Below are 27,091 nucleotides of genomic sequence, written 5' to 3'. Positions count from 1 at the left end.
AATAACTACAGACAAAAATACAATACAGTAAAAGAGAGAAATCCTATAGAATATATTTTAAACTAGCTTTTACCCGCGACTTCGTCTGCGGTGATTTGAGAATTGGGCGGACACAGACGTGTGAAACTGTAAAAGTGCTTTAAAAAGTTTGGTGGGCTAGCAAATGTGATTTGATGTGTTATATTGTGTATGTTGTGATACAGACAATGTGATGTGTTATACAGCCTGTGTACAGGAGTATATATGTATCAGGTACTGTATATAGCAGTGATAGGAGATACATGTAATATATAGTATATACAGTCTGTGTACAGGAGTATATATGTATCAGGTACTGTATATAGCAGTGATAGGAGATACATGTAATATATAGTATATACAGTCTGTGTACAGGAGTATATATGTATCAGGCACTGTATATAGCAGTGATAGGAGATACATGTAATTATATAGTATATACAGCCTGTGTACAGGAGTATATATGTATCAGGTACTGTATATAGCAGTGATAGGAGATACATGTAATTATATAGTATATACAGCCTGTGTACAGGAGTATATATGTATCAGGCTCTGTATATAGCAGTGATAGGAGATACATGTAATTATATAGTATATACAGCCTGTGTACAGGAGTATATATGTATCAGGTACTGTATATAGCAGTGATAGGAGATACATGTAATTATATAGTATATACAGCCTGTGTACAGGAGTATATATGTATCAGGTACTGTATATAGCAGTGATAGGAGATACATGTAATTATATAGTATATACAGCCTGTGTACAGGAGTATATATGTATCAGGCTCTGTATATAGCAGTGATAGGAGATACATGTAATTATATAGTATATACAGCCTGTGTACAGGAGTATATATGTATCAGGTACTGTATATAGCAGTGATAGGAGATACATGTAATTATATAGTATATACAGCCTGTGTACAGGAGTATATATGTATCAGGTACTGTATATAGCAGTGATAGGAGATACATGTAATTACAATGTGATGTGTTGTATTGTGTATGTATAGTGGAAAGCTATATGTAAATGTGAGTGAGTAGAGTGAGGGCGACTCCTGAGGAGACAGTAAGGAGTGTGCAGGCAGGTTGAGGCAGGAAATGCCAGGCAGTGTTTGTGAGTCTATAGCTGGGGCTAGGAGTCCTGATTTTGTGAGTCTCCTGCTAGGAAGCCATGTTGTTTAGTGGCACCAAAAGTAGCCTGTGACTCAATCCTAAGGGAAAACTATGTTTGTGGAAAATTGCACGCAAATCCGTCCAGGCGTTTTAGCGTGATTGAGGAACAAACATCCAAACTCACAAACATCCAAACACACAAACTTTCACATTTATAATATTAGTAGGATATTTAGTGTTAAAGGGGTTGCACTGCTTCAAGATAAAAGCTCAGAGATGTCCCTAGAGGGCCTCCTTTCATGCTTATATTATATTGTTTTGCCCCTGTCTTATTGTTTACCTTTGAAAAATCCAATAAGATAATTATAAACAAAATAAAAAAACAAAAACATATATACATTTATATATATATATATATATATATATATATATATATATATATATATGTGTATGTATGTCACACATGTGCTGTTGAAATGACGCCCTTGCTGCACAGAACCAGAGTAGCAGCGCATTATATAAACCCCATACTTAAGAATCATCTGCAGTATCTAATTTAACACATATGGATATGCAATTATATGCAATCCTTGTACAAAATAATTGGTGGCCTCATCTTCACATGCTGTGTGTAGTATGGAAGTATTCGCTAGAAGAATTACCGCCATAATATGCTGCCATACAAAGGCACCATAAAGAGGACCTATGGTTATACTATTTTTGATAAATGCAGAGATTTATATGCGCACATTTGTTTGTTATACTGTATATATTACAAGTTACAGTCTGTATTGATATGAAAGGCATTCCATATCCTAATATTTTTTTACACCTAATATGTCCCTATTAAAGGGTTGGTTGTATTTTAACATATGTGTATAGTTTGGGATTAGACTTACTTAATATTTCTAATGTATTTATAGGGAGTATTCCTGATAGGGTGAGGAAGCCTGTGGAAGTTTGGAAAAACTGACAGATAATAGTAGTCTTAGAGCTCGTTCACATCTGCGTTCTCCTCTCCGTTCTGCAGGTTTCCGTTTCCTGCATAAAACAGAGCAGGAGACGGAAACCTGCAGGAGTCTCTCTCACCCATTCATTTGAATGGGTGAGAAAGCTGTCCAGCCATGAGCGGCGGTGAGCGTTTTATGCTCTCCGCCGCGAAACCGGGTTTTATAATCCGGACACAGAGTCGGACATGCAGTACTCTGTGTCCGGATTTTAAAAAAACGGTTTCGCGGCGGAGAGCATAAAACGCTCACCGCCGCTCATGGCCGGACCCGGTCTGTGGTTTCCGTCTTCTGGCATGCAGAAGACGGAAACCACAGAACGGAGACCGTGAACACAGGTGTGAACCAGCGACAGTATTAATAATAATACACATACTGTTGGCTATTATAACATTAATATGTAGGGTTATTGCTGTTGTTATTTATCTTACATCACCTCCACAAACAATTCATTTGTTCTCTGACATTATTTATACATTATTTCCTACAATACAGTTCTATCATGCTCTTCCTAATATGATGGCTTTGGATGAATCACATAAATTTCAGGTGTGTCACCCTGCTAGAAGAAAACTCCAAAAAGACATCCATTGCCTTGTCCGGTCCACGTATATCCTGAGTCATCTGCATTACATAGAGCGATTTAGATGAATAAGACAATCTCTGACGACAGAACACACCTTTACATATGTCATTCCGGAAGAAACCCATGTGTCTGGAGTAAGATCATAGAGGCCAACCCTACAGCCTGACTAATCCTAGAGTTCTTGTATTATTACTTCTATAATAAAATAAACAATTGTTTAACATAAGGTGTAATACCTGAATATCACAGAGGAAGACTGTAAAAGGTGGCGCGTACGCTGATGGTCAGTGAACTTACATGTTCATATGTCCCAGTAGGGATGTAGGCAGGGAATGGCACAGCAATGCTAGACTTTTGGTCACACATAAGAGATTGTAGGCTTCAGAAAGTCTGATTCAGAATCCTATAGTATAGTGTGGTATGGTATAGACTTTACAAATAAAGGGCTTGGTGTGACTAATACCTGCACCACTATTTGCCTCATCTATATTTGCTAACATATAAATAGAAATAAGTTCTGGGAAGGTTTCTTTAAATACGTATGTTGTACTGTAAGCATACATGTACACCATATCTGTAATGCTTTAGCTTCTGTCTAGCTGCAATGTCTGCAATGTGACATTCATGCGTGAAAAACTGGGTCACCATCACTGACAATCTATAATACAACTCTATGGACACGGCTGATTTACAGTGACATTAAACTTAATAAAATAAGCAACATACACTATAATAGCAGATGTTAAAGTAAGCCTGATCTTTCACACAGTCATATATATATTTTTTCATACAGGCTAGATAGAGGGGAACAAACAACCAGCATCCTTCAGCTTAATGGAGCTCTGTCATAGCACAACCGGTGGACAGGCAGGAAAACAAATGTGCAAAATCAGAGCTGCAACCCCTTCATTTTTAGCATCAATAGATTCGGCTCCAACCAGACATATTAATGGCCTCTCATGGTAGCTGCTGCTCAGACTATGTGCAGTATGGATACTTGAGTGAAACAATGTGTACTGGTGGACGGTCGCAGTCTCTGGTCTCTTACCACAGTTGTTTGCGTAGTTTTGGCTGGTTCAGTCTTTGGTGTGGACTTGGGCTGAAAATAAATAACAATATCATTAGTACAATTACAAGGCCATTAAAATGTGGAAAATAAGCAAAGTGAGCAGTTTTCCCTTTCACTAGAGCCAAAATGGGGGAGGGAGTCGACAGATGCAAAATTTGAGAAGATATATATATATATATATATATATATATATATATACAAAAAAAAAATGGTGCCCCATGGTGAACTATATACTGGTGATAAGAAGTAAACCATTGATCTTCATTCTCTTGTCTATAGTAAGTGTGATTTTGAGGGCTGACTTATTTTTTTATTCACACATGCTCCTCTTCATCCAGCAATTCATTTTCCAGTGGTCTAGTATATTCAGACTATATACGTATAAATGTATTTAGGCTCCGTACAGCCTCTTCATTGTGCGGAGCAGTAATACAGTACCCATGGACATCTATGTGGCACAAGGGTACCTCCGTCTGCATACAAAGGTTTTTCATATTGAACCTAACAGAAAAATGTGCCATACTAAATTGGACACCATAATATGGAGCTATTTCTTCTAGAACCAATACCTGCAAGGGAAAATAACTTTTCAATATGGTGTCGCAGGGAGAGGCCACAGTTACACAGAGAACAGCAGCAGCTCAGTGCCAGATCATTGGCAGTGAGAATGTATTTGCATTACTAGTGATAACCTGTGATAAAGCGATGAATAGTAAATATTACAACAATGTTATTGGTCATAAATCAGATGGCTTATCAGGCTTTAAAGTGACGGCTCTCCTATTACACACCATGGTGTGACGATACTGAGCAATGTATGAAGGGTTTTTGTCTCCCCTTAGGTCAAATGATCAGAGGTCCCAATAATGGGAGATAAATAGGACAGATATTATCATGGGAACCTCTGTATACAACAAGAAGACTAGATACTTCCAGGCACCCACTGACAGCAACTGATTTCCACAGGTGCCTATGGCCGTCCATAAGAAATTGCACATGTAAAGAGACTCGCAGTGTTTTAACCCTATTTCATGCAGGGACTCATGCCTAAGTGTTTTATAACTCAAAAATATTTAGGCAGAAAAGTGAGAGGAGTTCAGCAGTTTAAAGGAATGCATAATGCTCATGGCTTCAATAACTGTGACTACTTGTTCACTTACTTGGATCTCACTTTGTACTGCTTGGCCCTATCTGTATAAGGGTTTTGACACAGACTTCACTTATTTGCAATGCAAGAGTGAAATACATTGGCAAATTCATAGCAAAAACCTGGGCCCAATATATGGAGATTTAATATGGATTTGCATGCAGATTTTACAAATGTGTGAGTTTTCTCTAGTTTTCACCTCTAAAAAACACTTGCTATGGGAATGGCTGTATTGTGCGAGTCTAAAACTGGCCAAACATATAACATACAGTAGCTGTCATAGAGATAAATAGGATTTACCTTTGTATCTGCTGGTTTCATAGTTTTTTCTTGTAATGTTGGTTCCTAGAACAAAGAAAACATTCAGAATAAATATTCTATTTACTGTGTTGTTATTATTACACTACAAAGACAATGTTACCAATAGTTCAGGACTGTAAGACTGACACATTAAGCACCCAAAATACTAAAACATGGAACTTAGGACAACATGCTCATGAATGGAGGCAACACTGCTGAATTCCTACAATGCTGCTGCCATTGGTTACTAAATGTAATAAAGGCTGACAAGGATAATTGTATTACACTTACAGCAAGTAACCATCTTAAAGGGGTATTCCCATATACATAATTATTTTTAAATTTGTAGATAATTAAAAGTTAAACATTTTTGCAAATAAAAGTAGTTAAAAATTCTGCAAGGTTTTAAAGATTTTCTCAAACTCTTAGTGGTCACAGTCTGTTATCTTGATCGGTTGCCAATGGTTATCACCACTAATGCAGAAACTTTCTAAGGTCAGAAAATCAGCCATGATTTCCTTATTGTGGCCAGGATATGTTCTGATACTTGTAGTGTCTCTGCCTGATAACCCGGATACAATAAGAAAACCATGGCTGGGTTCCTGACAAGACCCAGACCATAGAAAGTTTCTGCATTAGTGGTCGTAACCATTGGCACCCGATCAAGACAACAGACTGTCACCACTAAGAAAGTTAGAGAAAATCTTTAAAACTCAGCAGAATTTTTAATTACTTATATTTGCAAAAATGTTTAACTTTTAATCTACAAATTTAAAAATAATTATGTACATGGGAATACCCCTTTAAAGTGGACCTTTCACCACCTCTATAAAGTCCAGCTCTTTACATCATTTAATAGCTGCTGCTTCACTGATTCTGGCAGAGTTGGAAATTTTCTCTAGCTCTCACCATTGCCAAGCAATCAATGCTGTTAGTTTGGGTGTCTTGATATGCTCCCGAGCCTTCACACGGAGTTTACGCTCCACTCATTCTGAACGTAAAACTCGTTCAGAATGAGCGGCGTTAAAACAGATCCCATTGATTTCTATGGGTGCCAGCATGCGCACGCTCTCCATTGAAATCAATGGGAGGCTTTTTTACCTATTGCTTTCAATGTATGTGGCATTGGTACATAAGGGCATTTAAAGACTTTACATCCGACTAGGTTTTTTGAGAGCACAGTCTGATATTTTGGTTGTCCATTAGGTTATAAACATTAAAGGATAATTTTGAAACGTAAAACTTTTGAGAAGGTAAAGAATCTCAGCGTGGTCACTACAAGAGGAGGGGAGGGGTTATAGGTTATACGAGGAATACTATGAAACTAACAACAGGGCTCATAGCCCTGTACTATTAGAGGGGGGCAGTGGCGTAACTACCATCGTAGCAGCATAAGCAGCTGCCACAGGGCCCGGGACATTAGGGGCCCGGGACATTAGGGGCCCAGCGACAGCCGCTACTGCTGCGTTTTTTTTTTTGTTTTTTTTTTTAATAGGCCGTTACCGGCTGGAGTTACTCCAGTGGCGTAACTAGGAATGGCGGGGCCCCGTGGCGAATATGTCAAAAGTTCGCCACGGAGCCCCGTCATTCCTAGTTGTGCCAACACATAGTTTATGAACGAGTATAATAAGGGGGGGGGGGCGTTCCTCACAGTCCAGCTAGACTGTCAGGAACACCCTTCTGATGATGGGCAGAAATCAGTAAGGGCACCAATATCTGCAGCCCCAGGGCACATAATGGGAAAGCTGACAGTGCGCAGAATTCATCGCACTTAGTGGTTTATAAAACCACATATACAGGAGGACATGCAAGGTCCTCTTTAACAGATACTAAGAACATGAATTGGTGGAGGTGGTGAAAGGTCCTCTTCAAGAAAGAAAAATAGTAATGGTAAAGTGAAAACAAAAAAAAACAAAAACACACCATTTGATTCAGTCTCAGATGCATATAACACTGTATAGAACGTACATGAACATCAGCTTGACCACCAAAGCTGAATATAGAAGAACTCAAACACAAATACACTTTTCTTGCTTTTGAGCCCTATTGTTAGTTTTAGCTGAGATTCTTTACATTCTCAAAAGTTTTACATTTCTAAATTACTCTTTTATGTTTATAACCTAATGTACAAGCAAAATATCAGACAGTGCTCTCAGAAAACCTAGTTGGATGTAAAGTCCTTAAATGACCTTATGACTGAAGCATCTGTCACTGCAATACCAATGCCACATACATTTTTCCACAAGGAAAAAAAAAATCTTAAATTTTAAAATTGGAACTTTTCAGAAATAGGGGGAAATATTCACAAGTTAAACAGAAATATAAAGACACAGCATATGGAAAGTAAGTAAAAAATGTAGTGCCTCTGATACTCTAAGGTGCCATTCACACAGAGGAAAATGGTGAGGAACTTGGTGTGGAATTTCAGTGCTGAAAACATTTACTTCAATGGGTTCCTTTTTCTGTTTTCCTTTTTCAGTGCTGAAATTCCACACCAAATTCCTCACCATTTTCCTACATGTGAACGGACCCCAATGGTCGATGCACATGGAGTTTTTAGGAGAGGATTTTGGCGAGGAAAAAAATCCACTTCAGGAATTAGGAAATGGTTTTTTGAAGCGGTTTTTGGGTTTTTTTTTTTTAGTTTTTGTTTTTTCCTCCTCCCATTGACTCTTGTTGGTTCTTTCAGGCAGAATCCGCCAGAAGAAAGGACATATTGCTTTTTTTTTTCCACTAGCGGAAAAAATCCAGTAGCAGAAAAAAAAAAAGCTAGCAGAATACATAGAACTCTATGGTGAGGTGTTTTTTTGGCGGCAGATTCTGACGCAGAGTCAACGTCAAAATCCTCGCCAAAAAACTCTGTGTACATTGACCCTATCTCATGCCTTCCTTGCTGGCAGTCCCACCATCCTATCAGACACTTTTTCCTGAGGTTGAACAGTGCCAAAAAGCTGAATTTTTGTTTCAGATTTTGCAAAATCTGGTACAGTTTCTTAAGTCAAAGCCTAGAGTCATTTGAAAAGGTACATGAAATATAAGGCCTTATTCACACAACAATGATGTTTTTGACAGATCTAATAGATTATGACAAATCCGTTAATGTTTGCTTTTTCTGTTTTTGATGGCCGTGTCGCCCCCTTCCTCCTAAACTGTCTTAAGTCTCTTCTCAGTCTGCTGCTTACTGAGAGAAAGTTCTACTGTTTAATCAAGGGCTGTCTAAGGCCCCTTGCAGACGACAGTGGCCGTCGTCAGTGTGCTACCCATGTATTTCACAGATAGCACACTGACCCATACACACGACCATGATTTTCATAGTCCCATGTGTGGGCCGACAGTCTGGGCCGCATCACATAGGACAGGTCCTATTCCTGTCCTATTCTGCAGCCTGTGCTTCCGTGGTTCCTATTCATTTAATGGCACCCCTGTGTCTCCTGTGTGCAGCCTGTGCTTTTAATTCATGGCAGGCCGGTTGCAGCCTAAGGGTGCATTCACACTGAGTAAACGCTAGCTTATTTTGTAGAGTAAAATTACACTTGTAAATTTTGCTATCCCATTGACTTCAATGATATTTTTTTACAAGTGTAAAAATACGCCTGTAAAAATATGCCTGTAAAAATACGCCTGTAAAATGTCATTGAAGTCAATGGGATAGCAAAATTTACAAGTGTAATTTTAATCTACAAAATAAGCTAGCGTTTACTCAGTGTGAATGCGCCCTAAGGCTGTATTCACACAGAGTAATGCCAGGCGTTTTTTGTGTGCTTTTTGCACATAGCGCCGCGTTAACGCCACATAGTGCCGCGTTAACGCCGCATATACGCGGCGTTAACGCCGCGCTATTATGCGGTGGCGTTGCCCGGCGTTAACGCGGCGAAGTGCAAAAAACACACAAAAAACCGCCTGGCGTTACTCTGTGTGAATACAGCCTAAGGGTAAGGGCACACATTACAGAAAAGCTGTGTTTCTTGTTGCATATCTTGTTGTAATTTCCGTTAGTAGACTTAGCAGAACAGAGATGTATAATTGCTTCCTTTATATTAGGGCTGATTTAGTCGGATTTGGTAGTTTGGCCTATTTTTTCACAGCTTAACCTCAACTCCTTCATAGATGGTTGACAGCCATAGTCAGTCAGTGGAAGTAAAGATTCTCTAATTCACTAAACTGAATTTCTGTGAAAGTACATATAAAACAAACTATGCATTTAATTAAACAATTATTAATTATTTTATAATATAATTAAAAATAATTTTATTTTAAAGCTGGTAATTTTTTCCGACTTTAACCCAAAATTGGTCCTGACTCCAACTCCACAGCCCTGCTTTATATTTCCCATTCCATCAGAAGATAATCTTGTTTGCGGCTCAAAAGGCGACAGGAATAGCTGTAATGTCAGCCCAACGGAGACATTATAGCAGCTAACATTCACAGACTAGCTCAGAAACAACTGAGAATTAGAAATTCTGACAGTCTGCAGAGGGGGAAATGGCTAAAATCAGCAGAAAGCAAGTCACATATTGAGCAGAAAGAGTTACCCTTCATGTATACACCCATGGCAGCTTATCCTGTAACGTTATCAGAAAGTTTAGGTACGCTTTAAGGTGCTATTTTTGGTCTCTCCTTACCCTGCTATTTTTTCCACACACAGTGAATAAGCACAAGTATAAATGAATGAGTTTGCTTCCAAGTTCCAAATCCAGTTCCAAGTATATGAAGTACAGGACATCCCACACACTTACAAAATGCTGTGCCCACATGCCATGACTGGACGAGGTTATGACCTGCCGCCACTTCTCCAACACTGTTACAATCGCTGAAAGTAGTCTATTTACCGCAATACCATGCAGACAGCAAGGGAAATGCTCGAAGTAGGCTTAAGCCCTATGCAGAATCCACCAAACAGCTGTCACTGGAGCATCATGGGTGATAATGGAGTGAGTGACTACATGGATGTGTGTATAAATAGGAGACCACAGCAGCAGAATAGCTATGTAATAGTTGTCAGCAAGAAATGTAATATGAAAAGATCAAGTCACCTTAAACTGACTGTAGAGAAATCTCTATCTTCAGGGGCCATATAGTGCAGTACGTGACATTATAAATCGTGTCCTATCATCTCAGCATCCTGTTTTCTAAGACTACGGCCTGCCAGTATGGAGGTAAGAGCTTACTACATTATTTATTGCTCCAGTGCATGAAATATGAAACAACTTTGCAAATAGTTGATTAAATAATTTTCTTACATTAGTGTCTACAGCTTGTTTGCAAACCTATGTGTCTCTATGGTAACAGACTACTAAGACAATGAAGGAACTGCAGGACCGGCCGCATTGGGAGGCCCTGGAGCACGAAGGGAGAGGTGAGGATGTTTGTTTGGTTTTTTGTTTTTGTTTTTTTCACTTCCCCCGAGCTATAAAAAATAAAATAATAGTCTGGACAATCCCTTTAAGTTGATCAGTTTTGATTTTTTTTCTTACAGTTAAAAACATTAATAACTGACACATGGCCAGAAAACCCATGAAGAATAAATGGCACACTGATGCAAAACCAATGTTAAAAACTGACATCTATTATTTCATCTATTTTTAATGCCTGGGTTTTTTTTCCCACATGTACTTGTAGACTAAGCCTAGATTCACCCGACATTGAAAAATGTACATTTTTATGGCCATTTTCTACCACTGCTATTTTTCACAGATTCATGATCAATGATGGGACCAATGGGATGGGATCAATGATGGGACATGACCAATTTTTTGAATGTCCATCAAAAAAACGGTGACGTGAATAGCCGCCATTCACATACAGTGAATATAATGCAGCCGTTATAAGATGATTTGCATTATTGTGTGAATGTAGGCGAAAAGTATGCTATCAGTTTTAGTTTTTAATATAACCTTTACTATTTTAGAGCCCTGGACTTTGAATACAACAAAGACTTTCTATTTCAGTCCACTAAAAGGTCTTTCTGATTATTCAATAATGGTCCTACGATGAGTGACAGCTTCTTGGAATATACCCAAGTATGTGTCAGAAATTTTCCACGGTTGAACCTTCCATACAGCTGCTTGAAATGTAGCTTGTCTAAATGTATCTTCCTGTATAATAAGCCATACAATGTACTTCTTATGTTTGGTTCACATCTGCATTTGGTAATCCGTTCGGGAAGTTCACATGGGGACCCCCCCCCCCGAATGGACTATCAAACTCATTTGCAAGCGGTGTGCCAGTGAAAGCACATGGACCCCATAGACTATAATGGGGTCCGTGTGCGTGTCGCGCGCTGCCCGCACAAAACATGTGGACAGGAAAGTAGATTGTGGTACTTCAAGTACCACCCGCGGAGGGCATCTCCGCCGTAACTCTTACAGCGGAGATGCCGGAGCTCATGAGCTCCAGAATTACCTCTGTAAGAGTTACAGCAGAGGTGTCGGTTGCCATGGCGACCACTCTGGAGCAGGGTGGCGCCATTAAAGCTACAGACCCGACAAACGGACCCAGCATACAGACATCGGGGCGGGCGCCAGGCTCACAGGAGCGTGGCGATGCTGTTCATTTCAAACTGCAGAAGTACTTACGGTACTTCTGCTAGCAGGCCCAGAACACAGATACACGCGGGCCTGAGGTTACATGGCCACGTTACCCTGTGTGTGATAGAGCAGGGGGGGAGTGGGGGGGGGGGGTCGAAGTGGGGGGAGGAGTCTGTGTTCCAGGCCTGCTAGCAGAAGTACCGTAAGTACTTTTGCAGTTTGAAATGAACAGCATCGCCACGTGGTGCTGCTGCGGGCCCGGCACCCGCCCCAGTGTCTGTATGCTGGGTCTGTAACTATAATATTGCTGTAATGATTTGAGTATAAGCCAAGGCGGGCTTTTTCAGCACAAAGACTGTACTGAGAAACTCGGCTTATACTCGAGTATATACGGTATAATAGGTTCTGTTCGCACCTAAGTTAAGGATCTGACAGCAATATCTATGACAGATTCCATCATCACTGAATCATTGCAAAACACAACAAAAAAACCCCAAAACAAAACACAACCCCATTATAAGTCAATGTGTCCCATCGGACACAGCTGGTGTCTTTTGTGGTTTCCATTTATAATAGAAGCATAGATATGAACAGAGCCCTTACCCTTTATTCACATGAACGTTATAATCTGCATCAGACAGCTGCAATAAAATGTATTCATGTGAATGGGGGGCTATTCACATGACCGATATTTTAACAGTCTGTTCTAACAAAGAGCTAATTATATACGGTAGGTCACGAGGCTCATTACCTATTTTTGTCCATTTTTACGGAACCCTCCATACACTGAAATACCTGGAAATGCGTACTCTACTCCTTGGGTGTAAGGCGGCTGTGGAAAAAAAATGTACATTTTTCATGGCCATTTTGCACGTTTGTGTGAAAATAGCCTTAGCCCTTGCTCATACATACGGATTTGTAAGCCAAAACTACAAATGGAGAGAAAGACACAAAGATAAGATAGAATGTAAAGATTTACTCCTGTTCTTTGCTTTCAGTGAGCTCCTGGTTTGGACTTACAAATACTAATGCAAAACCTTGATGTGTGAATAAGGCCTAAGTCTGAGGGCAAAACTAACCATATAACAGTTTTCTATGGTGATGAATAGAGTAGCAGGCTGTACTGCTCCCTGCTATAAAACAAAAGTTATCCAAGTATAAACCTATCAACAGTATGCCAAACCTACACACTTATACTATACGTTGGGTTCCTATAAGAGTATATATATGTCTGTGTACCTTTCTTTGTTGCACATACGTCATACCTGCGAATACAAAGCAGGTATATACCAGCATATACAGTATATACTGCATCAGCGCATGAGCAGAGAAGAGCAGGATGTACCTTTGCTGTTCAGTGTGACATATCTTGATGCAAAATATTACAGGGTTGCCTAACAACTGACACAATAGCTGTCTGACTCATGACATGTGGATTTCATGGGAGGAGGTCGGAGCCTCGCAGACACACCCTTGCCTGACAGAACAGCTTTTTCTCTTTGGTCTGAAGTAAAGGTTAAGAATGTGAACTCTTCTGTTGTCTACAAATCAGGGCCGTGATGCAAGAAAGAGAGAAGTGTCCAGGAAAACACAGATAAGAGTCTGGCAATACACGAGACACCTCACTGTATTCTGCATATTCATCACTTTCTTAGACAGCTGTTTCTCAGCCCTGATATTATTAGACTGCACAGTATAATACAGGAGATACAAGGCAGACATTGTGATTTCTGTAGAGGTTTTTTACACCACTAACTCTTGCTTGTACCTGCATACACTTTTTGTTTCCCAAATCGGTAGATATCTGGGGCTCTGCCCAAAGCCTTATTATCTCTCTGCAGGTACAACAGTGGGCCTAAAGTTACAAACAAGGGAGCTATTCATATGGCCCTTATTTTCACAGTCCATTGTCAAGTCCTTTTTTTTTTTTTTTTTACTGTTTTCACGGATCCTCCATGCACTAAAATGTATGGGGGATTGGTGAAAAGGGATGCCCCTCGGGTAAAAGACGCCTATGAAAAATTGATGTTATTAGCGGCTATTTTGCACCTCAGTCTTCTTAATGTAGCCTTAGGCTAAGGTCTCACGTAGCGCCCCCTAGCACTGCAGGAAAAATTGAGGCGGCAACGCGTCGTGGATTTTCCCACAGCTTTCTGCTTCAATTATACCTATAGGGAAACCGCTGGAGTTACTGTAGATATAACTAATACAATTTCTAAAACCGCGATTATTTTGGAAATCGCAGTGTGTCCATTTTTTCCTGCAGCATTTCCGCCACGTGAGGCCCTGGCCTTAAGGGAGCCATCGCACGAAGTATACGCTCCGCTCATTCTGAACAAGTTTTACGTTAAGAATGAGTGGAGCGTATACTCCGTGTGAAGGCTCCCTAAGGCTGAGGCCCCACATTGTGGAAACGCAGCTTCTTTTGTTGCAGATTTTGCTGCATTTTTTTGAGCCAAAGCCAAGGATGGTTCAAAAGGAATGAGAAATAACTAAGAAGTTCTTATATTTCTTCCTTCTGTTTAATCCACTCCTGGCTTTGGCTCTAAAAAACGCAGCAAAACCTGCAACAAAAAAAGCTGCGTTTCCGCAGTGTGGGGCTGTGGCCTAAGAGTTCTGGCCCATCTGTGGGTCTAATGTGTTAACTAACACCTGCATAGATCCAGAGCTCTGGTCAGGACTTGTAGTCATCATATAAAAATACAATGCAGTCTTAAGACCATATACATAGATATACTTTACAGGCTACGTTTGTTCCCTTCTATTTCACTGTATAATGCACATGCACAGGCAGAAAACCATAAGGAATGCCAACACTAGTCAAAACAACCTCAAGAGCCCCCAGCAATGTTTTTAGTAACACCCACTCTAATCTTACAGTAGATCATCAACAGGAAGTAAATGGGTATGGAGGTTTATTTGAAAGATTTATAAAAATTCTCTTTACAAAAAGTGGAAGAGTAATGTACAGGAAAGTCTCCTGAAGCTTTATTCTATACTGCATACACATATACACTTCTCTGTGCAGCGCCAAATGTCTCAGAGGTTTTCCAGTTTTAGAAACAATCCGTCAATAATCTAACGTGTATTACTGCATGTGTACTGGGTCCTCCAATTGTCACTGTCATGGCAGGCAAGCAAGGAACAGACATTTTTTTTTTTATTCTAACACAATCGACCCTTTATTCTCCCAGGAGATAAGTCCAGGTAAAAAATGCCCGGTAGCGATTTGTCCTCCCTTTTCCAAATTCAGCAAAAATATATGTCCAGCTGATCCAAGTCCCAAGTCTATATTTGGGGAGGTCAGTGGAGGAAACCAGTTGAGTGTTTGGCCTACAGCTATATTAGGTGTATGTCCAGATTTAGGATAAAATGCTGTCACGTAGACGTAAAACAGGTTTGTGCAAGACTTGTGTATTTAGAGCTAAAGTGGAATGGGATCTCATAACGTGCAGTCAGAAAACGCTTTACATGGGCCATTATTACTTACTGACATCAATGGCAAAGAAAAAACTAAAATACAGGAATGTACAAATGCATCCATAGTTCTTACATGCAGACACATGTTTTCATACAGAAAAAAAATTAGGGACATCTCCTACAATTGCATTAAAAATAGCAAGATAGAGTAGTAGTAATATTTTACTATAATTTATGGCACAATAATGGTATATTCCTGAATAGTACTAGTAATATTCCAGCAATAATATACTATGTAAATGTTATGGGGGAGAAATTTGACTGAAAAGCTTAGTGAGTGAGTGCACGTAGGTGTGTGATGGTATACAGCCATTACCCGAGCCCTACAACCCTCTGTGGTATTACACCCTAGAAGCAATCGATAGAAAATGTCAGGGTTTATTGCTTACCATAAAATAATAAATCCAACAGCATTTTCCCACAGTGCAGTTTTGAAGGTCTGTTTTTTAATTCACTACAGGAAAATCAGGTTGTAGCCAAAATAAAAACATACTATATACATTACCTTTAGGCCATGTTCACAGACGGTATATTCATTGCATAGTTTTAGTGCAGATTTCCCACTGAAAATCCACAAGTACAGTATGTTGCATTTAAGGCCGGGGCCCTATGTGACGTGACCCCACTTTACTGTTCTAGTGAATCCCTTCCACACATTGTGGGAAAATACGCACAGCGGAGAGACTGCGGTTTTGGAAATTGCAGCATTTCAATTATACCTACGGAAACACCGGCGGATTCCCTATAGGTATAATTGAAGCAGAAAGTTTGCAGAGGAATCCTCTGCAGACTTTCTGTGAAAAGCAATGTGGGAAAAACCATGACATGTTGCGTTTTTTTCCCGCAGCGCTTTTTTGCTGCAGCCTACTATGTGGGGTCTTAGCCTAAAGAGGGTTTCTGGGACCTACAAATTTTTAGGATAGGTAATCAATATGTGACCGGTGGGGTTCCAATACCTGGGACCCCTGCAGATCTGTGATTTGAAGAGGCCAAGGTGGTCACAAGTGATGCCGCATTCATCATTCACATGGCACACTACCTAGCAGCTCAGTCCTTTTTAAGTGAACAAGGCAAGCACAGCCCCTAAATACGTATAGAGCTGTACTTGGTATTCAGTGAAGAGGCTGCATAGCTCACTCAAATGCTGAGGCCTCTCCAACCATCTGACTAGTGGGGTTCTAGCTGTTGGACCCCCACTAATCACGTATTGATGACCTATCCTAGGAAAGGTCATCAATATATACATCCCGGAACAACCCGACCCCCCCCCCCCCTCCCCGAGGCTAAGGCCCCACGTAGCGTGCAGTAGTCAAAGAGCGCTGTGGGAAAAAAAATGCAGTAGAAACGCATTACTGGGGCTAAATCGCGGTGTTTACACTACGTGGAGCCCTGGCAGTAAACAGATCTACTGTACGTCACAATAAGTGTTTACCAAATTTGTTTTCAATGCAAAGAATTAAATCCATGGCATGACATACACCAATAATGCTCTGTGGAACAAGGCCTACAGTTTACATTCAGTCTTTTCAACTGCGAGGCATAGTAATTACACAAGTTATTTCAAGACTTCTTTTTACTAAACAGGACAGAGCTCAAGAAAGCAACAGGTGGTGGGTGAGCAATCGACAAGAGAATAGTGCGAAATGTAGAGATACTAAAGAGAGAGCTGCAGCTGGCACAGTTACATACTGCAAGAGAGGAATGAAATACCATCAAGATCCTGATCAACCTCAAATTGGACAAACCTAACTTGGCACATCCAAAACATGTATCAATGAAACATGACAATGTGCCCATAAAGAGGGCCTGTCACCTTCTCCAACAAATCCAGCTTTTTACATGATTTAATAGCTGCTGTTCCACTGATGTCTATTGCGCAGTACTGTGAGAGTGCCTCCCTCCCCTCCTGATAGTACTTGTCCATAGATGAGTACTTGGGAGACGTTCCTCCCCGCTCTCACAGTACAGCGCTACAGGCGCTACTGTGAGGAAGGGCGTTCCTGACTGACTGACTTCACCGGGGGCACAGATCGTGAAAGCCGACAGTGCGCTGAATTCAGCGGTATATAAAACCGCATGTGCCCCAAGTGGTGAAAGGTCCTCTTTAAGTAGCACATCAGGCACCAAAACTAACTGTGCTTGTTGATGGGGAATGGTGGAAACTAGAGAGAAAATTCCAACTATGTTGAAATCAGTGGAGCAGAACTAGAATTGGTGAAAGGTCTTCTGTAAGTCCACAGTGTAAGTAACTCCCCTGACTCCACTGCAGTTGACGAAAATCAGAAGGCAACATATCATCAGTATCTTTCAGTAGTGCAGCCTGAAGCTTTAGCCCACAGCCATACGAACATCATAACATCACATAGATGCATTAAAATCCATTCATTTTGTTGACAGTCCGGACTGTATAAGGGATTTGTCAAAACGGGCATCCCTCTGGTGCAAAAGGGGCATGAAAAAAGTACATTTCTCACTGCCGTTTTGTACGATACTGTATTTGTGTGAATTCAGCCTTAGGCCTCCAATGCCACTCAACTATATATATATATATATATATATATATATATATATATATATATATATATATATTTATTATATTATATATTTATTTTTTAATAATTTCCTGGTAGATCGTCCGTCTTTGGAATGTAAAATTCACAATGAAATGAACAGAGTTGTTAAATGCTATACTATGGTATTATAATATAATCTGCAGATTTCATTACGGCTATTTGTTTCTGGCAATACAAAATAAGAGGAAAATGCAATTGTATCGAGAGGACGACAAACATTATTGTGCCAAAATAATTTTCTGCAAGAATTCTCAAGTTTTCTCAAAGACAAGAACTCTGACACAAGCAAATCATTCAAGGGATTCTAAAGAAGAAATTAGCTATTATAGATTACCTCTCAGGTATGGCCAGACAGTGTGACAACCACACGCATCAAAAGAGCCAAAATACCCCCACCACCAAAATAACACATTTACTGTATCTCATTGGGGATGGGGATTTGGACATGTGTTGTTGCTGCATTGTCTGGCCATGCTGGTCAGCTCTTCTAACACAAATGTTTTAATAAATATGCTTATTTATTAATACATTTACAACTGGGTGTTACCTGTTAAAGGTATGTGACCCTGCACAGTCTGAGGCTGCTTTCACACAGTTAACACTCCGCTCATTCTGACACATAAACACGTTCACAGAGTGAGCGCAGTAAAACAGTATCTCATTGAGTTCAATAGGTTCAGTATTACGCGCGCTACCCATTGAACTGAATGGGAGGCTTTTTTACCTATTGCTTTCAATGTGATACGAACGTATGTTGGAAAGCTTGAAATCTGTGGCTGAACATACAATAATACGTGACATGCTGCATGCTCATTTGAAATAGCATCCACTACAATGCTACAGTAATTTGCAGCGGGTTTGCTGCTGGCAATTTTGTGACTGCTAACCTGCTGCTAGTATGTAACGTGTTCCCATCCTTAGACTGCCTGTGAAGGGACACACCACTTTAACAAGGGAAATGAGAAAACTTGTCCTTAATTTGTTCCTAAATTTCTTTAAAGAATAAGTGGGGTGACATACCATGCACCAAATGCAGTTATTACTGCACACAATTCTGGGGCCACAAGTGCTTTGCTTTAAGGCTGGGATTACATAGCACAATTTTGCCCCAAACATACAAAAATGACTGTTTTTATTTAAAAACCAAGCCTTTCTGAAAAATGCATGTGGTCGAGAAAGGCAAAGTTTTGACAAGTTTTAAAAACTGCATGGATTTTTCAGAAACAATGCAGTTCTTATACTGGGTGTCTGGAAATTAAGTACACAAAATGAAAGGGTGGACTTAAGCCAGTATATGAAGCGTTTTTTATTAATGAACATGTGACTGGAAATGTACCGTGGCGGCACTTTAGTAGCTTGTAGTTGTGAGTGTAACAGTAATTCTTGTGGGGACATGTCAAGTCCGTTGTGTACGCACGCCTGTGCCAACCCGCAAAGAGCTCGTGAACCGCATCCAGGCTGTGTTCGTTGTGGGGAGTGCCATGCCAGGAGTCTGTGATCGGGTGCGTCAATCCATCTCCCAGCGTTGCATTGCTTGCATCGAGGAAGGCGGCCAGCACTTCAAACAATTCTTGTAAATAAGTAACAGCGATTAAACTGATTTCCCATTAAAGCGCTTTATCCTCTTCGTTTCTCCTTTCACATGGCGCAGCGAGGGAAAGGAATCCGACATCTCGGTCTATCTTCAGCGCCACAGCGGTGCTTTTCCGGTCACATGTTCATTAATAAAAAACGCTTCATATACCGGCTAATGGCCATCCTTTCATTTTGTGTACTTACTTTCCGGACACCCTGTATAAACAAAGGCATTTTTGTACATGTTTTGGAGTAGAAGCACCATGTAAACACAGCCTAAGGTCCGGGAATCATGTGGCATAAACGCCACAAAAAAATGCAGTGCTTTAGAGTTCTTGCAAAGTGGATGGGTTTCTAGAAAATCCCAACCACACATTGTGGGAAAATATGAACAGCCGACACGCTGCGATTTCTAAAACCATCACAGTTTTGGAAGTTGCAGCATGTCAGGTATAATTGAAGCATAAAGTCTGCAGAGGCAAGTCTACGGACTTTCTGTGAAAACCAAGACAGGAAAAACGGCGATGCATTGCCACAACGGTTCTTCCCGCATCACTTTTCTGCTGCAGCTTGCTATGTGGGGCCTTAGAGTCCATTCACACAGAGAAAAATGGTGAGGAATTTGGTGTGGAATTTCAGTGCTGAAAAAAAAGCCTAGCTGGCAGTAAAAGGAACCCATTGAAGTCAATGGGAGGCTTTTTTTTACAGCGCTGAAATTCCACACCAAATTCCTCACCATTTTTCTTTGTGTTAATGGACACTCAGCCTAAAAGTAAGTGCAACACTGATTAATACCAGGCTGTTCCCCAATACTGGCCATGACGTTTTGATGCCAACAAGGCCAGTAATGAGAAAGTCTGGAATTAATATGTGCAGTTATAACTGCATTCGGTACACAATGGGGGCAATCAACAAATTAGTTTTCTGGCATAGATGTGTGTTGACGTGGTTCATCTTTGGCGCAAGGCCCTCCATCCCCCATTCTGTACTTTGCTTGTCACTTTCTATAAATGGAGCCTCCCAATACACCAATGATACTAGAAAGCCCAGGCAGCACTCTCCCAAGAATTGTGTGCGACAGGGTGCACGTTCAAGAAGGGACCGACCACTTTCCTAAAAAAATTTCAATCCAAGAGGAAAAGAGTTGAGCAGCACAACAGTTCTGGGTTTGCTTCTTAATTTGAGTTTTTATCATCATCCTTATTATTATTATCATCATCATGTTAAACACTGCATGGATATAGCTTTTCCATGTACATTGCCAGTGTTCAGTATAGATGTTCAGTTGTACATGTTTTGAGTAGATACCCTTCATCAGGCATAGATTTCCATAATGAGATATCGTACTGCAGCAATGCTTGGAGGTTTCCACCTACTCAATACCGCATTTGTTTACATACTGTTACCTGATGTATAATGGCACAAATAGAAACAGAACTGTGTACAACCTAAAATTGCCCTTGAAACTCTGTGAAACAATAAATATGAAGCTATATATAAATGATAGGTTTCCAAAGTTACTTACTGTTTTGAGAATGCTGAACCACACCTGGGAAAGGTACTGCTGAAATATGTCTAAGAACACTCCCCACCCAGGACTGAGCCTACCCTAGGGAAATAATACCTTCTCAAACTTTCACATCACCTTGCACAAGACACAAAATCTCAGCCAAAACTAATCAAGAGTGATGTGTAGTCTGAAGGGACAGTAATAGAAGAGGAAATAGTTAAAATATATTGTATACTGCAGACAATGAGCCTCATGGGGTTTTTGCCTTCCCCTGGATCAACACTGTAGGGATTGTAGGGTTATAGGTTGGACTTGATGGACTAATGTCTTTATCCAACCTCATCTACTATGTAACTAAAATAAACCTAAAACCCCCGCCATTGTACTGACTTATGGGATGAGTATGAGAGGGATAGCAGACATGGCTGACCACAGGTTCCCACTATCAAAATATTATGTATATGAGAGTTTAACAAAAGTGTTTATTGCTGGTTTAGGTTGAAATACAATGTTTCCACTTTGTTTAGTGCACCACTAAATATGTGCACCTTTAACCGACACTTTTAAAAGGGACTGGAAAATTGCTGCATGTATCAGTATTGCCATATATTGTGAGAATAGTTGACAATAGCACAAAGTTTTATAGGATGTCAATTTACAGGAGGAGTAGCCAATGTCAGACAGGGTGCCTAGGGCCACCATTCAGCCCCAATGTACATGCAAATATTATCTGACACTTGTTCACAAATTCCTAAAATGCCAATATGAATGTAGTTTTCTGTAGCAGAATACTATGTAGCTCTTGCCTCAGATTGTTTCTGCCCTGGGGTCGTATTAAGCTTTTGCTTTGAACTAGGGCCCTGATAGCTCTGAGGGCCAGGGACGGGTCTTCATAGAGCAGCAGGCCTCAGGCAGCAGAAAGACACTGCAATTACGATTGGCCCCTGCAGTGTGAGGGAGCCTTCATACGGAGTAAACGCGCGTGTATTTTTGCAAAGTACACGTGTAAAAATAAGACTCCCATTGACTTCAATGACATTTTACAGGCGTATTTTTACACGTGTAAAAAAATATCATTGAAGTCAATGGAAGTCTTATTTTTACACGTGTACTTTGCAAAAATAAATGCGCGTTTACTCCGTGTGAAGGCTCCCTGACTGTGTAGATGGGGGCCAGGGAGAAAGGGCAATGGGTAGCCTGACTCTGCACTTAGGTGTCATCTGAAGGTCTCAGTGTATCAACACTATAGAAAAATAACCTGGATAGCTTAAGTAGTCAACCCAAAATATTATACTGAGGCATAACTTGAGATACAGTATAATGAGTAACTCTATAAAGTCCAATAAGTGTAATGTGCCATGCCAGGGTGAGCTGAGGGCATACCTGGGACAGGGGCCCACCGAGGGATTCACCTGTTCACCTGTGGGTCAGTGCGAGCTCTTAGATGTCAGTCAGACTACATGCACATAACCGTAGTTGTATGTGGGTTCTTTGCCTCCATGTGCACTGTACGTTTTCTATGGACTCTATCACTTGAATAGATGAGACTATAGATGAGACTATAGATGAGTCCCCACATGGTCTGTAAAAAGTAGACTCATGGACATGGGACCACAGAAATAAACATAAATATGAATGTGTGCATGCTACTGCTGTGATACTTTTCGGTATCACATCTATAAGGCTGTATTCACACAGAGTAACACCAGGCGTTTTTTGAGTGCTTTTTGCACATAGCGCCGCGTTAACGCCGCGTAGCGCCGCGTTAACGCCGGTCAACGCCACCGCAAAATAGCGCGGCGTTAACGCGGCACTATGTGCAAAAAGCACACAAAAGACGCCTGGCGTTACTCTGTGTGAATACAGCCTAAGAGTATATTAGGTGTCATTTGTGTGCATTAAGTGGATGATATGCCAGTGAATTAGTCTGTGAAGGAGCAGAGGAAAGACCTGTAACCAGCTGCCAAGCAGCAAGCGGACAGGCCGTGGCAGCGATAAGAGGAATGGATAGTATGAGGAAGGTAGGAATAGCGGAGCACTATAAAAGCACCTGTGGTAGGAGAAAGTGTATGCTAGTAGTGGGACTGGTGGATCTCAGGAGATCGTGAGAGAACACATTTGTCAGTCTGATTGAGAGTTTATTATGTTTGATAATCCAATAAACATACAGGCCAAAAAACATTGTGTATTAATTGCCCAGGTGGTTAAATAGGAAAGCCCATGAAGAATTACCCAATGTGAGAATGGGTTAGAGCAGGGGTCCTCAAACTGCGGCCCGAGGGCCACATGCGGCCCGCCAAGCACTTCTGTCTGGCCCCGCCGACAATGCCGGCAGGCGTGCATTTATAATGAAGCTCCTGGGGAGCTCGGGCCAGGCCATGGAGTGCACTTCACTTTACCTATTGGAGGTCACCGCTCCCGATGTCTGTGCGACCTGCTCTGCCTCCGGCCCACTGTTTAAAAAGTTTGAGGACCCCTGGGTTAGAGTTATGGATGATAGGAAAGCGTCTGCAACTAGCTAAACCATGGGCCTAGTAGTTGTAGTGAATCCTTCTATTGCAAGCCAAGGAAGCAAAAGTGTGGAAACATATGCAGCACGTATGATGAGGTGCAAGTGCAATGGAGTTACTACACTGTTACTCGACTTGGGCTAAAAGCTTAGACCACCAGGTCATCTGAAAATAAAAACTAGTGGACCGTGTACACATCTGTTTGTACGGAGTTGTGAGTGGTCAGGAGGTGATTATGTGAAGGGTAACAGCTCAGTGGTTACAAGAACCCACAGTGAAATGAAAAATACTAAAAAAAAAAATAAATAAATGGATGGCACAGCCCCACAAGTAAAATTAGTATGGTTTAGCAGAGGGTAGCCTCCCAAAGACCCACATGGAAGGTTCGACTGGAAGCCAAAATCTATCTTTAGGTACAACTTGACCCTTCAGGTTTGGTGCCCAGTCCTCTGGCTCTTAGTAAAGGACCACTATATCTAAAAGTAAAGTTGGGGTCATACAACCACTCAATAGTATTAATCCACCAATGGTGAGCTGCAACCACCAAGCATATTGTACCACTTAACATGACAGTAACCACCTAGCACTGTGTATCAATTCAACTGAAAGAAACTATCAAACATATGAAACAATTGAATAAGACAAAAAATACAATCATTTGCATATCATAAAGGCTTCTGTAACATTTCTATAGGTTGCTGACCCCTTACAAGCAGTGGCGACTTTAAAAGACAAATGACATAGAATTAAATGATAGCTATAGGAACTATACAGTATTGAGAGGTTTACCCTATTTTATTGTAAATCAGGTCATCCCGTTACTGCAGCCATTGTGTACCATATAATATATCTATACTGGGTGCTAGTTGTTACAAAGCACTAGAACTGTTTCTACATAAAAGTTCTCCTTTTTGCTATAAGAACTGACTGGCCAAACCAGTAATAACTTATCAACAATGCCACCAACGCTTATATATTTCCCAAATGTCAATGTTGCGGCTGACGTCACGTGACATGTAGTGTGTAGGATTCTGTTGCCCAAAATGATCTAATTACAGGTTCTAAACTGGGAAATAACTGGTAACACAGAGGCAGAATATCACACAGGTCTGCTAAATGTAACACACCATAGTCAGTGGTGGAATGAAGAACTCCTTGACAAATACTCAATAAATGTATTATCACGCCATGTTGTAGCACAGGCAATGGCAGTCTTACAGTATTACAGAATCAAAGATATAGTTAGTAACCCACTTTTGCATGGTAGATGCTTTATATATCCCATTATATTATGTTCACCGATATACAGATGCCGGCTGTAATACTGTAGAGCTATTGAAGATCTTAAGTCCAGCTTATATGAAATATGACATTCAATAAATGAATGCCCAGCATTACGGCACTTTCTGTGAGCAGGAATATACTATATGTTATAGACAGGTAAAACAAGGCCCACCACTTGGATGGTGCACTGTAGAGGCCCTGCAGCTCAGTGTTACTAGATGTTACTATGTGACATGTTTAGGGTGCGTTCTCTCCATTGCCTGTGGTGTGCGGCCCTTCCCTTCATTCATCAAATGTTACATACAGCTGTCAAAACAGTCTTCTATTAACACAGTCCCAAAATCCACAGCACACACGGTATACACCATAGAGCACATGGTTTATTAATACTGGATCTAAACCTACTGTATGCATAAAAGCCTTGTCAGGTCCAAACCGATCAGACAGACTGTGGACAAATCTGCAGCCGCATCAGATTACGGAGATTGCCACCAAACTGTGATATCATCCTATCTTAGCCGACACCAACCAACTCAAGTACAATGACTTGTTCATGTACATGATAAATGGTTACACAGATAACAAGTCCAGTGACTACAATTATCAGAACACCAATGATCTGTTTCCCACAGGGTCAGTTGCGTGAATTTTGGGTGATGACATCACAGCATGGACACCTTTACCTTTGCAGCCCATCTTCCTTATAATTTCTAGATTACAGCTTGACTGTGTACAGTACATAGGATAGTAATAGACGACTGTCAGATGTAACATGCATATGGGTTACATCATTTATAACTTGCTATAATATGTCACCAGTATAACTCATACAGAGAATGCCGTCCTATTCCCTGTATTGGGCTCAGATTCTAAAGCGGTTTATATTTACATACATGAATTTGTCATTTATCTATTTGGGGTGCACAATGATATGACACGCTTGGTACATGTATACATCTATACCATTACATCACTGTATTCTATTATTACAGGATGTCAAGCTTTGTTCCACTGGTCTCCTCTGTATTTTCCAAACTTCCTGCTAAGACTAGTCATGGGTCTGAGATAATAATTGTTTCTTAGTGGGTCACTGAGTTAAGTGGCTGCCTGACATGTCTTGTGCTCCTTATCTCCTGGGATTAAGTTTAAGGCTTAAGCAGTTTAAAAACCAAACTGTGTCCATTTGTTTTTGACATTTGCCTGCAAACATATTGTTTCTATGACCAGTTTAAAGGGGTTGTTCAGTCCCTTCAAATGTTTTATAGGATATAGTTTTATAGGATAACAACAGAGTAATACTCACTTTACCAAAGCCCCGTCCATTGCCAATGCCCCATCATATACCACTGCTGTGTCCATTGCCGCATCATGTCCGTGTTAAAGCATCACTGCAGCAGGCTAGGATACAGAGACCAGCAAGAGGCCCAGGAAGTGGTGGCATAGGAGGGGACTGATAAAGTAAGTATTACTAGTTTAATATTTTTTAGCATTCTAAGCTTTTGGTAAAAATCCAAAGGGCTGAACAAACCTTTTAAGGGTTAAACTGGGACACTATGGTTTCAATGACCACTATAAATGTAGCAATTAATAAATACATTTCATTATGCTTCACTATAAATAATAACTTATGTCACACTCTGTAAGTAAAATTTCCAGAAGCAACGTCCTTCTAAGTGACACTGATATGGCTTTTATCTCATAGGTCACCCTTGTCAGTGGTTTCTCTACAGTTCGGAACTGGAGGCATAAGCAAATAACAACACCACACCCTGTAAATAAAAGTACAGTCTCTAGAACGTCTCCGTCACTCAGCTTGGTATGAACTTTGTGTAGCATATGCAAGTAAAACTTTGTGGCTACTTTGTAGACACAATGGACCCTCCCATCTCAGACACAGTCTCTATAACTTGTATCAATTCTGCAAAAAAGCAAAACGTCACCATCCTATTCTCCTGTCAGCTGCTTACACAGCAAGACTGACGTTGCTGCATTAAAAAAAACAAACCAAGTACCTTATTTCTGTAGAGTAAACCCTGCGTCCTCACTGATATCCTGAACTGCACTTCAACCACATCAGAATTTCTTTTCAGTGTGCTGGCAAACCCCACCGTGCCTGCTACGTAGTAAGGCTCTTCCCAAATCTCATGCACACATGACATGGCCATCCCAAACTGCAACAGTAAGAACCTTAATCTCCACCCAAAGGAGTGACTAACTCTACTGTAGTACTTAACCCTCAAAGGCCATGGTGATGTGTGAAAAAGCATATACTGTGTTGTCCTGTACATAGTAAATGTCAGGTGCTCCTAGTATAGAGGAATATCTTAGTAAAATAAATGCATACATAAAATAAATATTATATCTTAATTATAAATTCTTGC

At 40.6% G+C, this 27,091-nt stretch overlaps 1 protein-coding gene across 7 annotated transcripts in view; it reads right to left on the bottom strand.

The window, feature by feature from the left end:
- The window catches only part of CAST (calpastatin), a 113,047-nt gene that overhangs the window by 28,426 nt on the left and 57,530 nt on the right, over positions 1-27,091 (bottom strand). For 4 of the 7 annotated variants that reach the window (XM_075271755.1, XM_075271763.1, XM_075271747.1 and 1 more), the window contains 2 exons: positions 5,252-5,296; positions 3,784-3,834 (listed from right to left, as the gene is read on the bottom strand). In XM_075271755.1, the coding sequence (XP_075127856.1) occupies positions 3,784-3,834; positions 5,252-5,296 (96 nt within the window). Of the gene's footprint in view, positions 1-3,783; positions 3,835-5,251; positions 5,297-9,873; positions 9,884-9,987; positions 10,168-26,722; positions 26,929-27,091 lie in introns of those variants that run through there. The other 3 variants (XM_075271780.1, XM_075271788.1, XM_075271798.1) reach the window with 3 other exon arrangements.

Source organism: Leptodactylus fuscus, chromosome 1, assembly GCF_031893055.1.
Source record: "Leptodactylus fuscus isolate aLepFus1 chromosome 1, aLepFus1.hap2, whole genome shotgun sequence".
Taxonomy (NCBI): domain Eukaryota; kingdom Metazoa; phylum Chordata; class Amphibia; order Anura; family Leptodactylidae; genus Leptodactylus; species Leptodactylus fuscus.
This window is presented reverse-complemented; position numbering and strand designations above follow the sequence as displayed.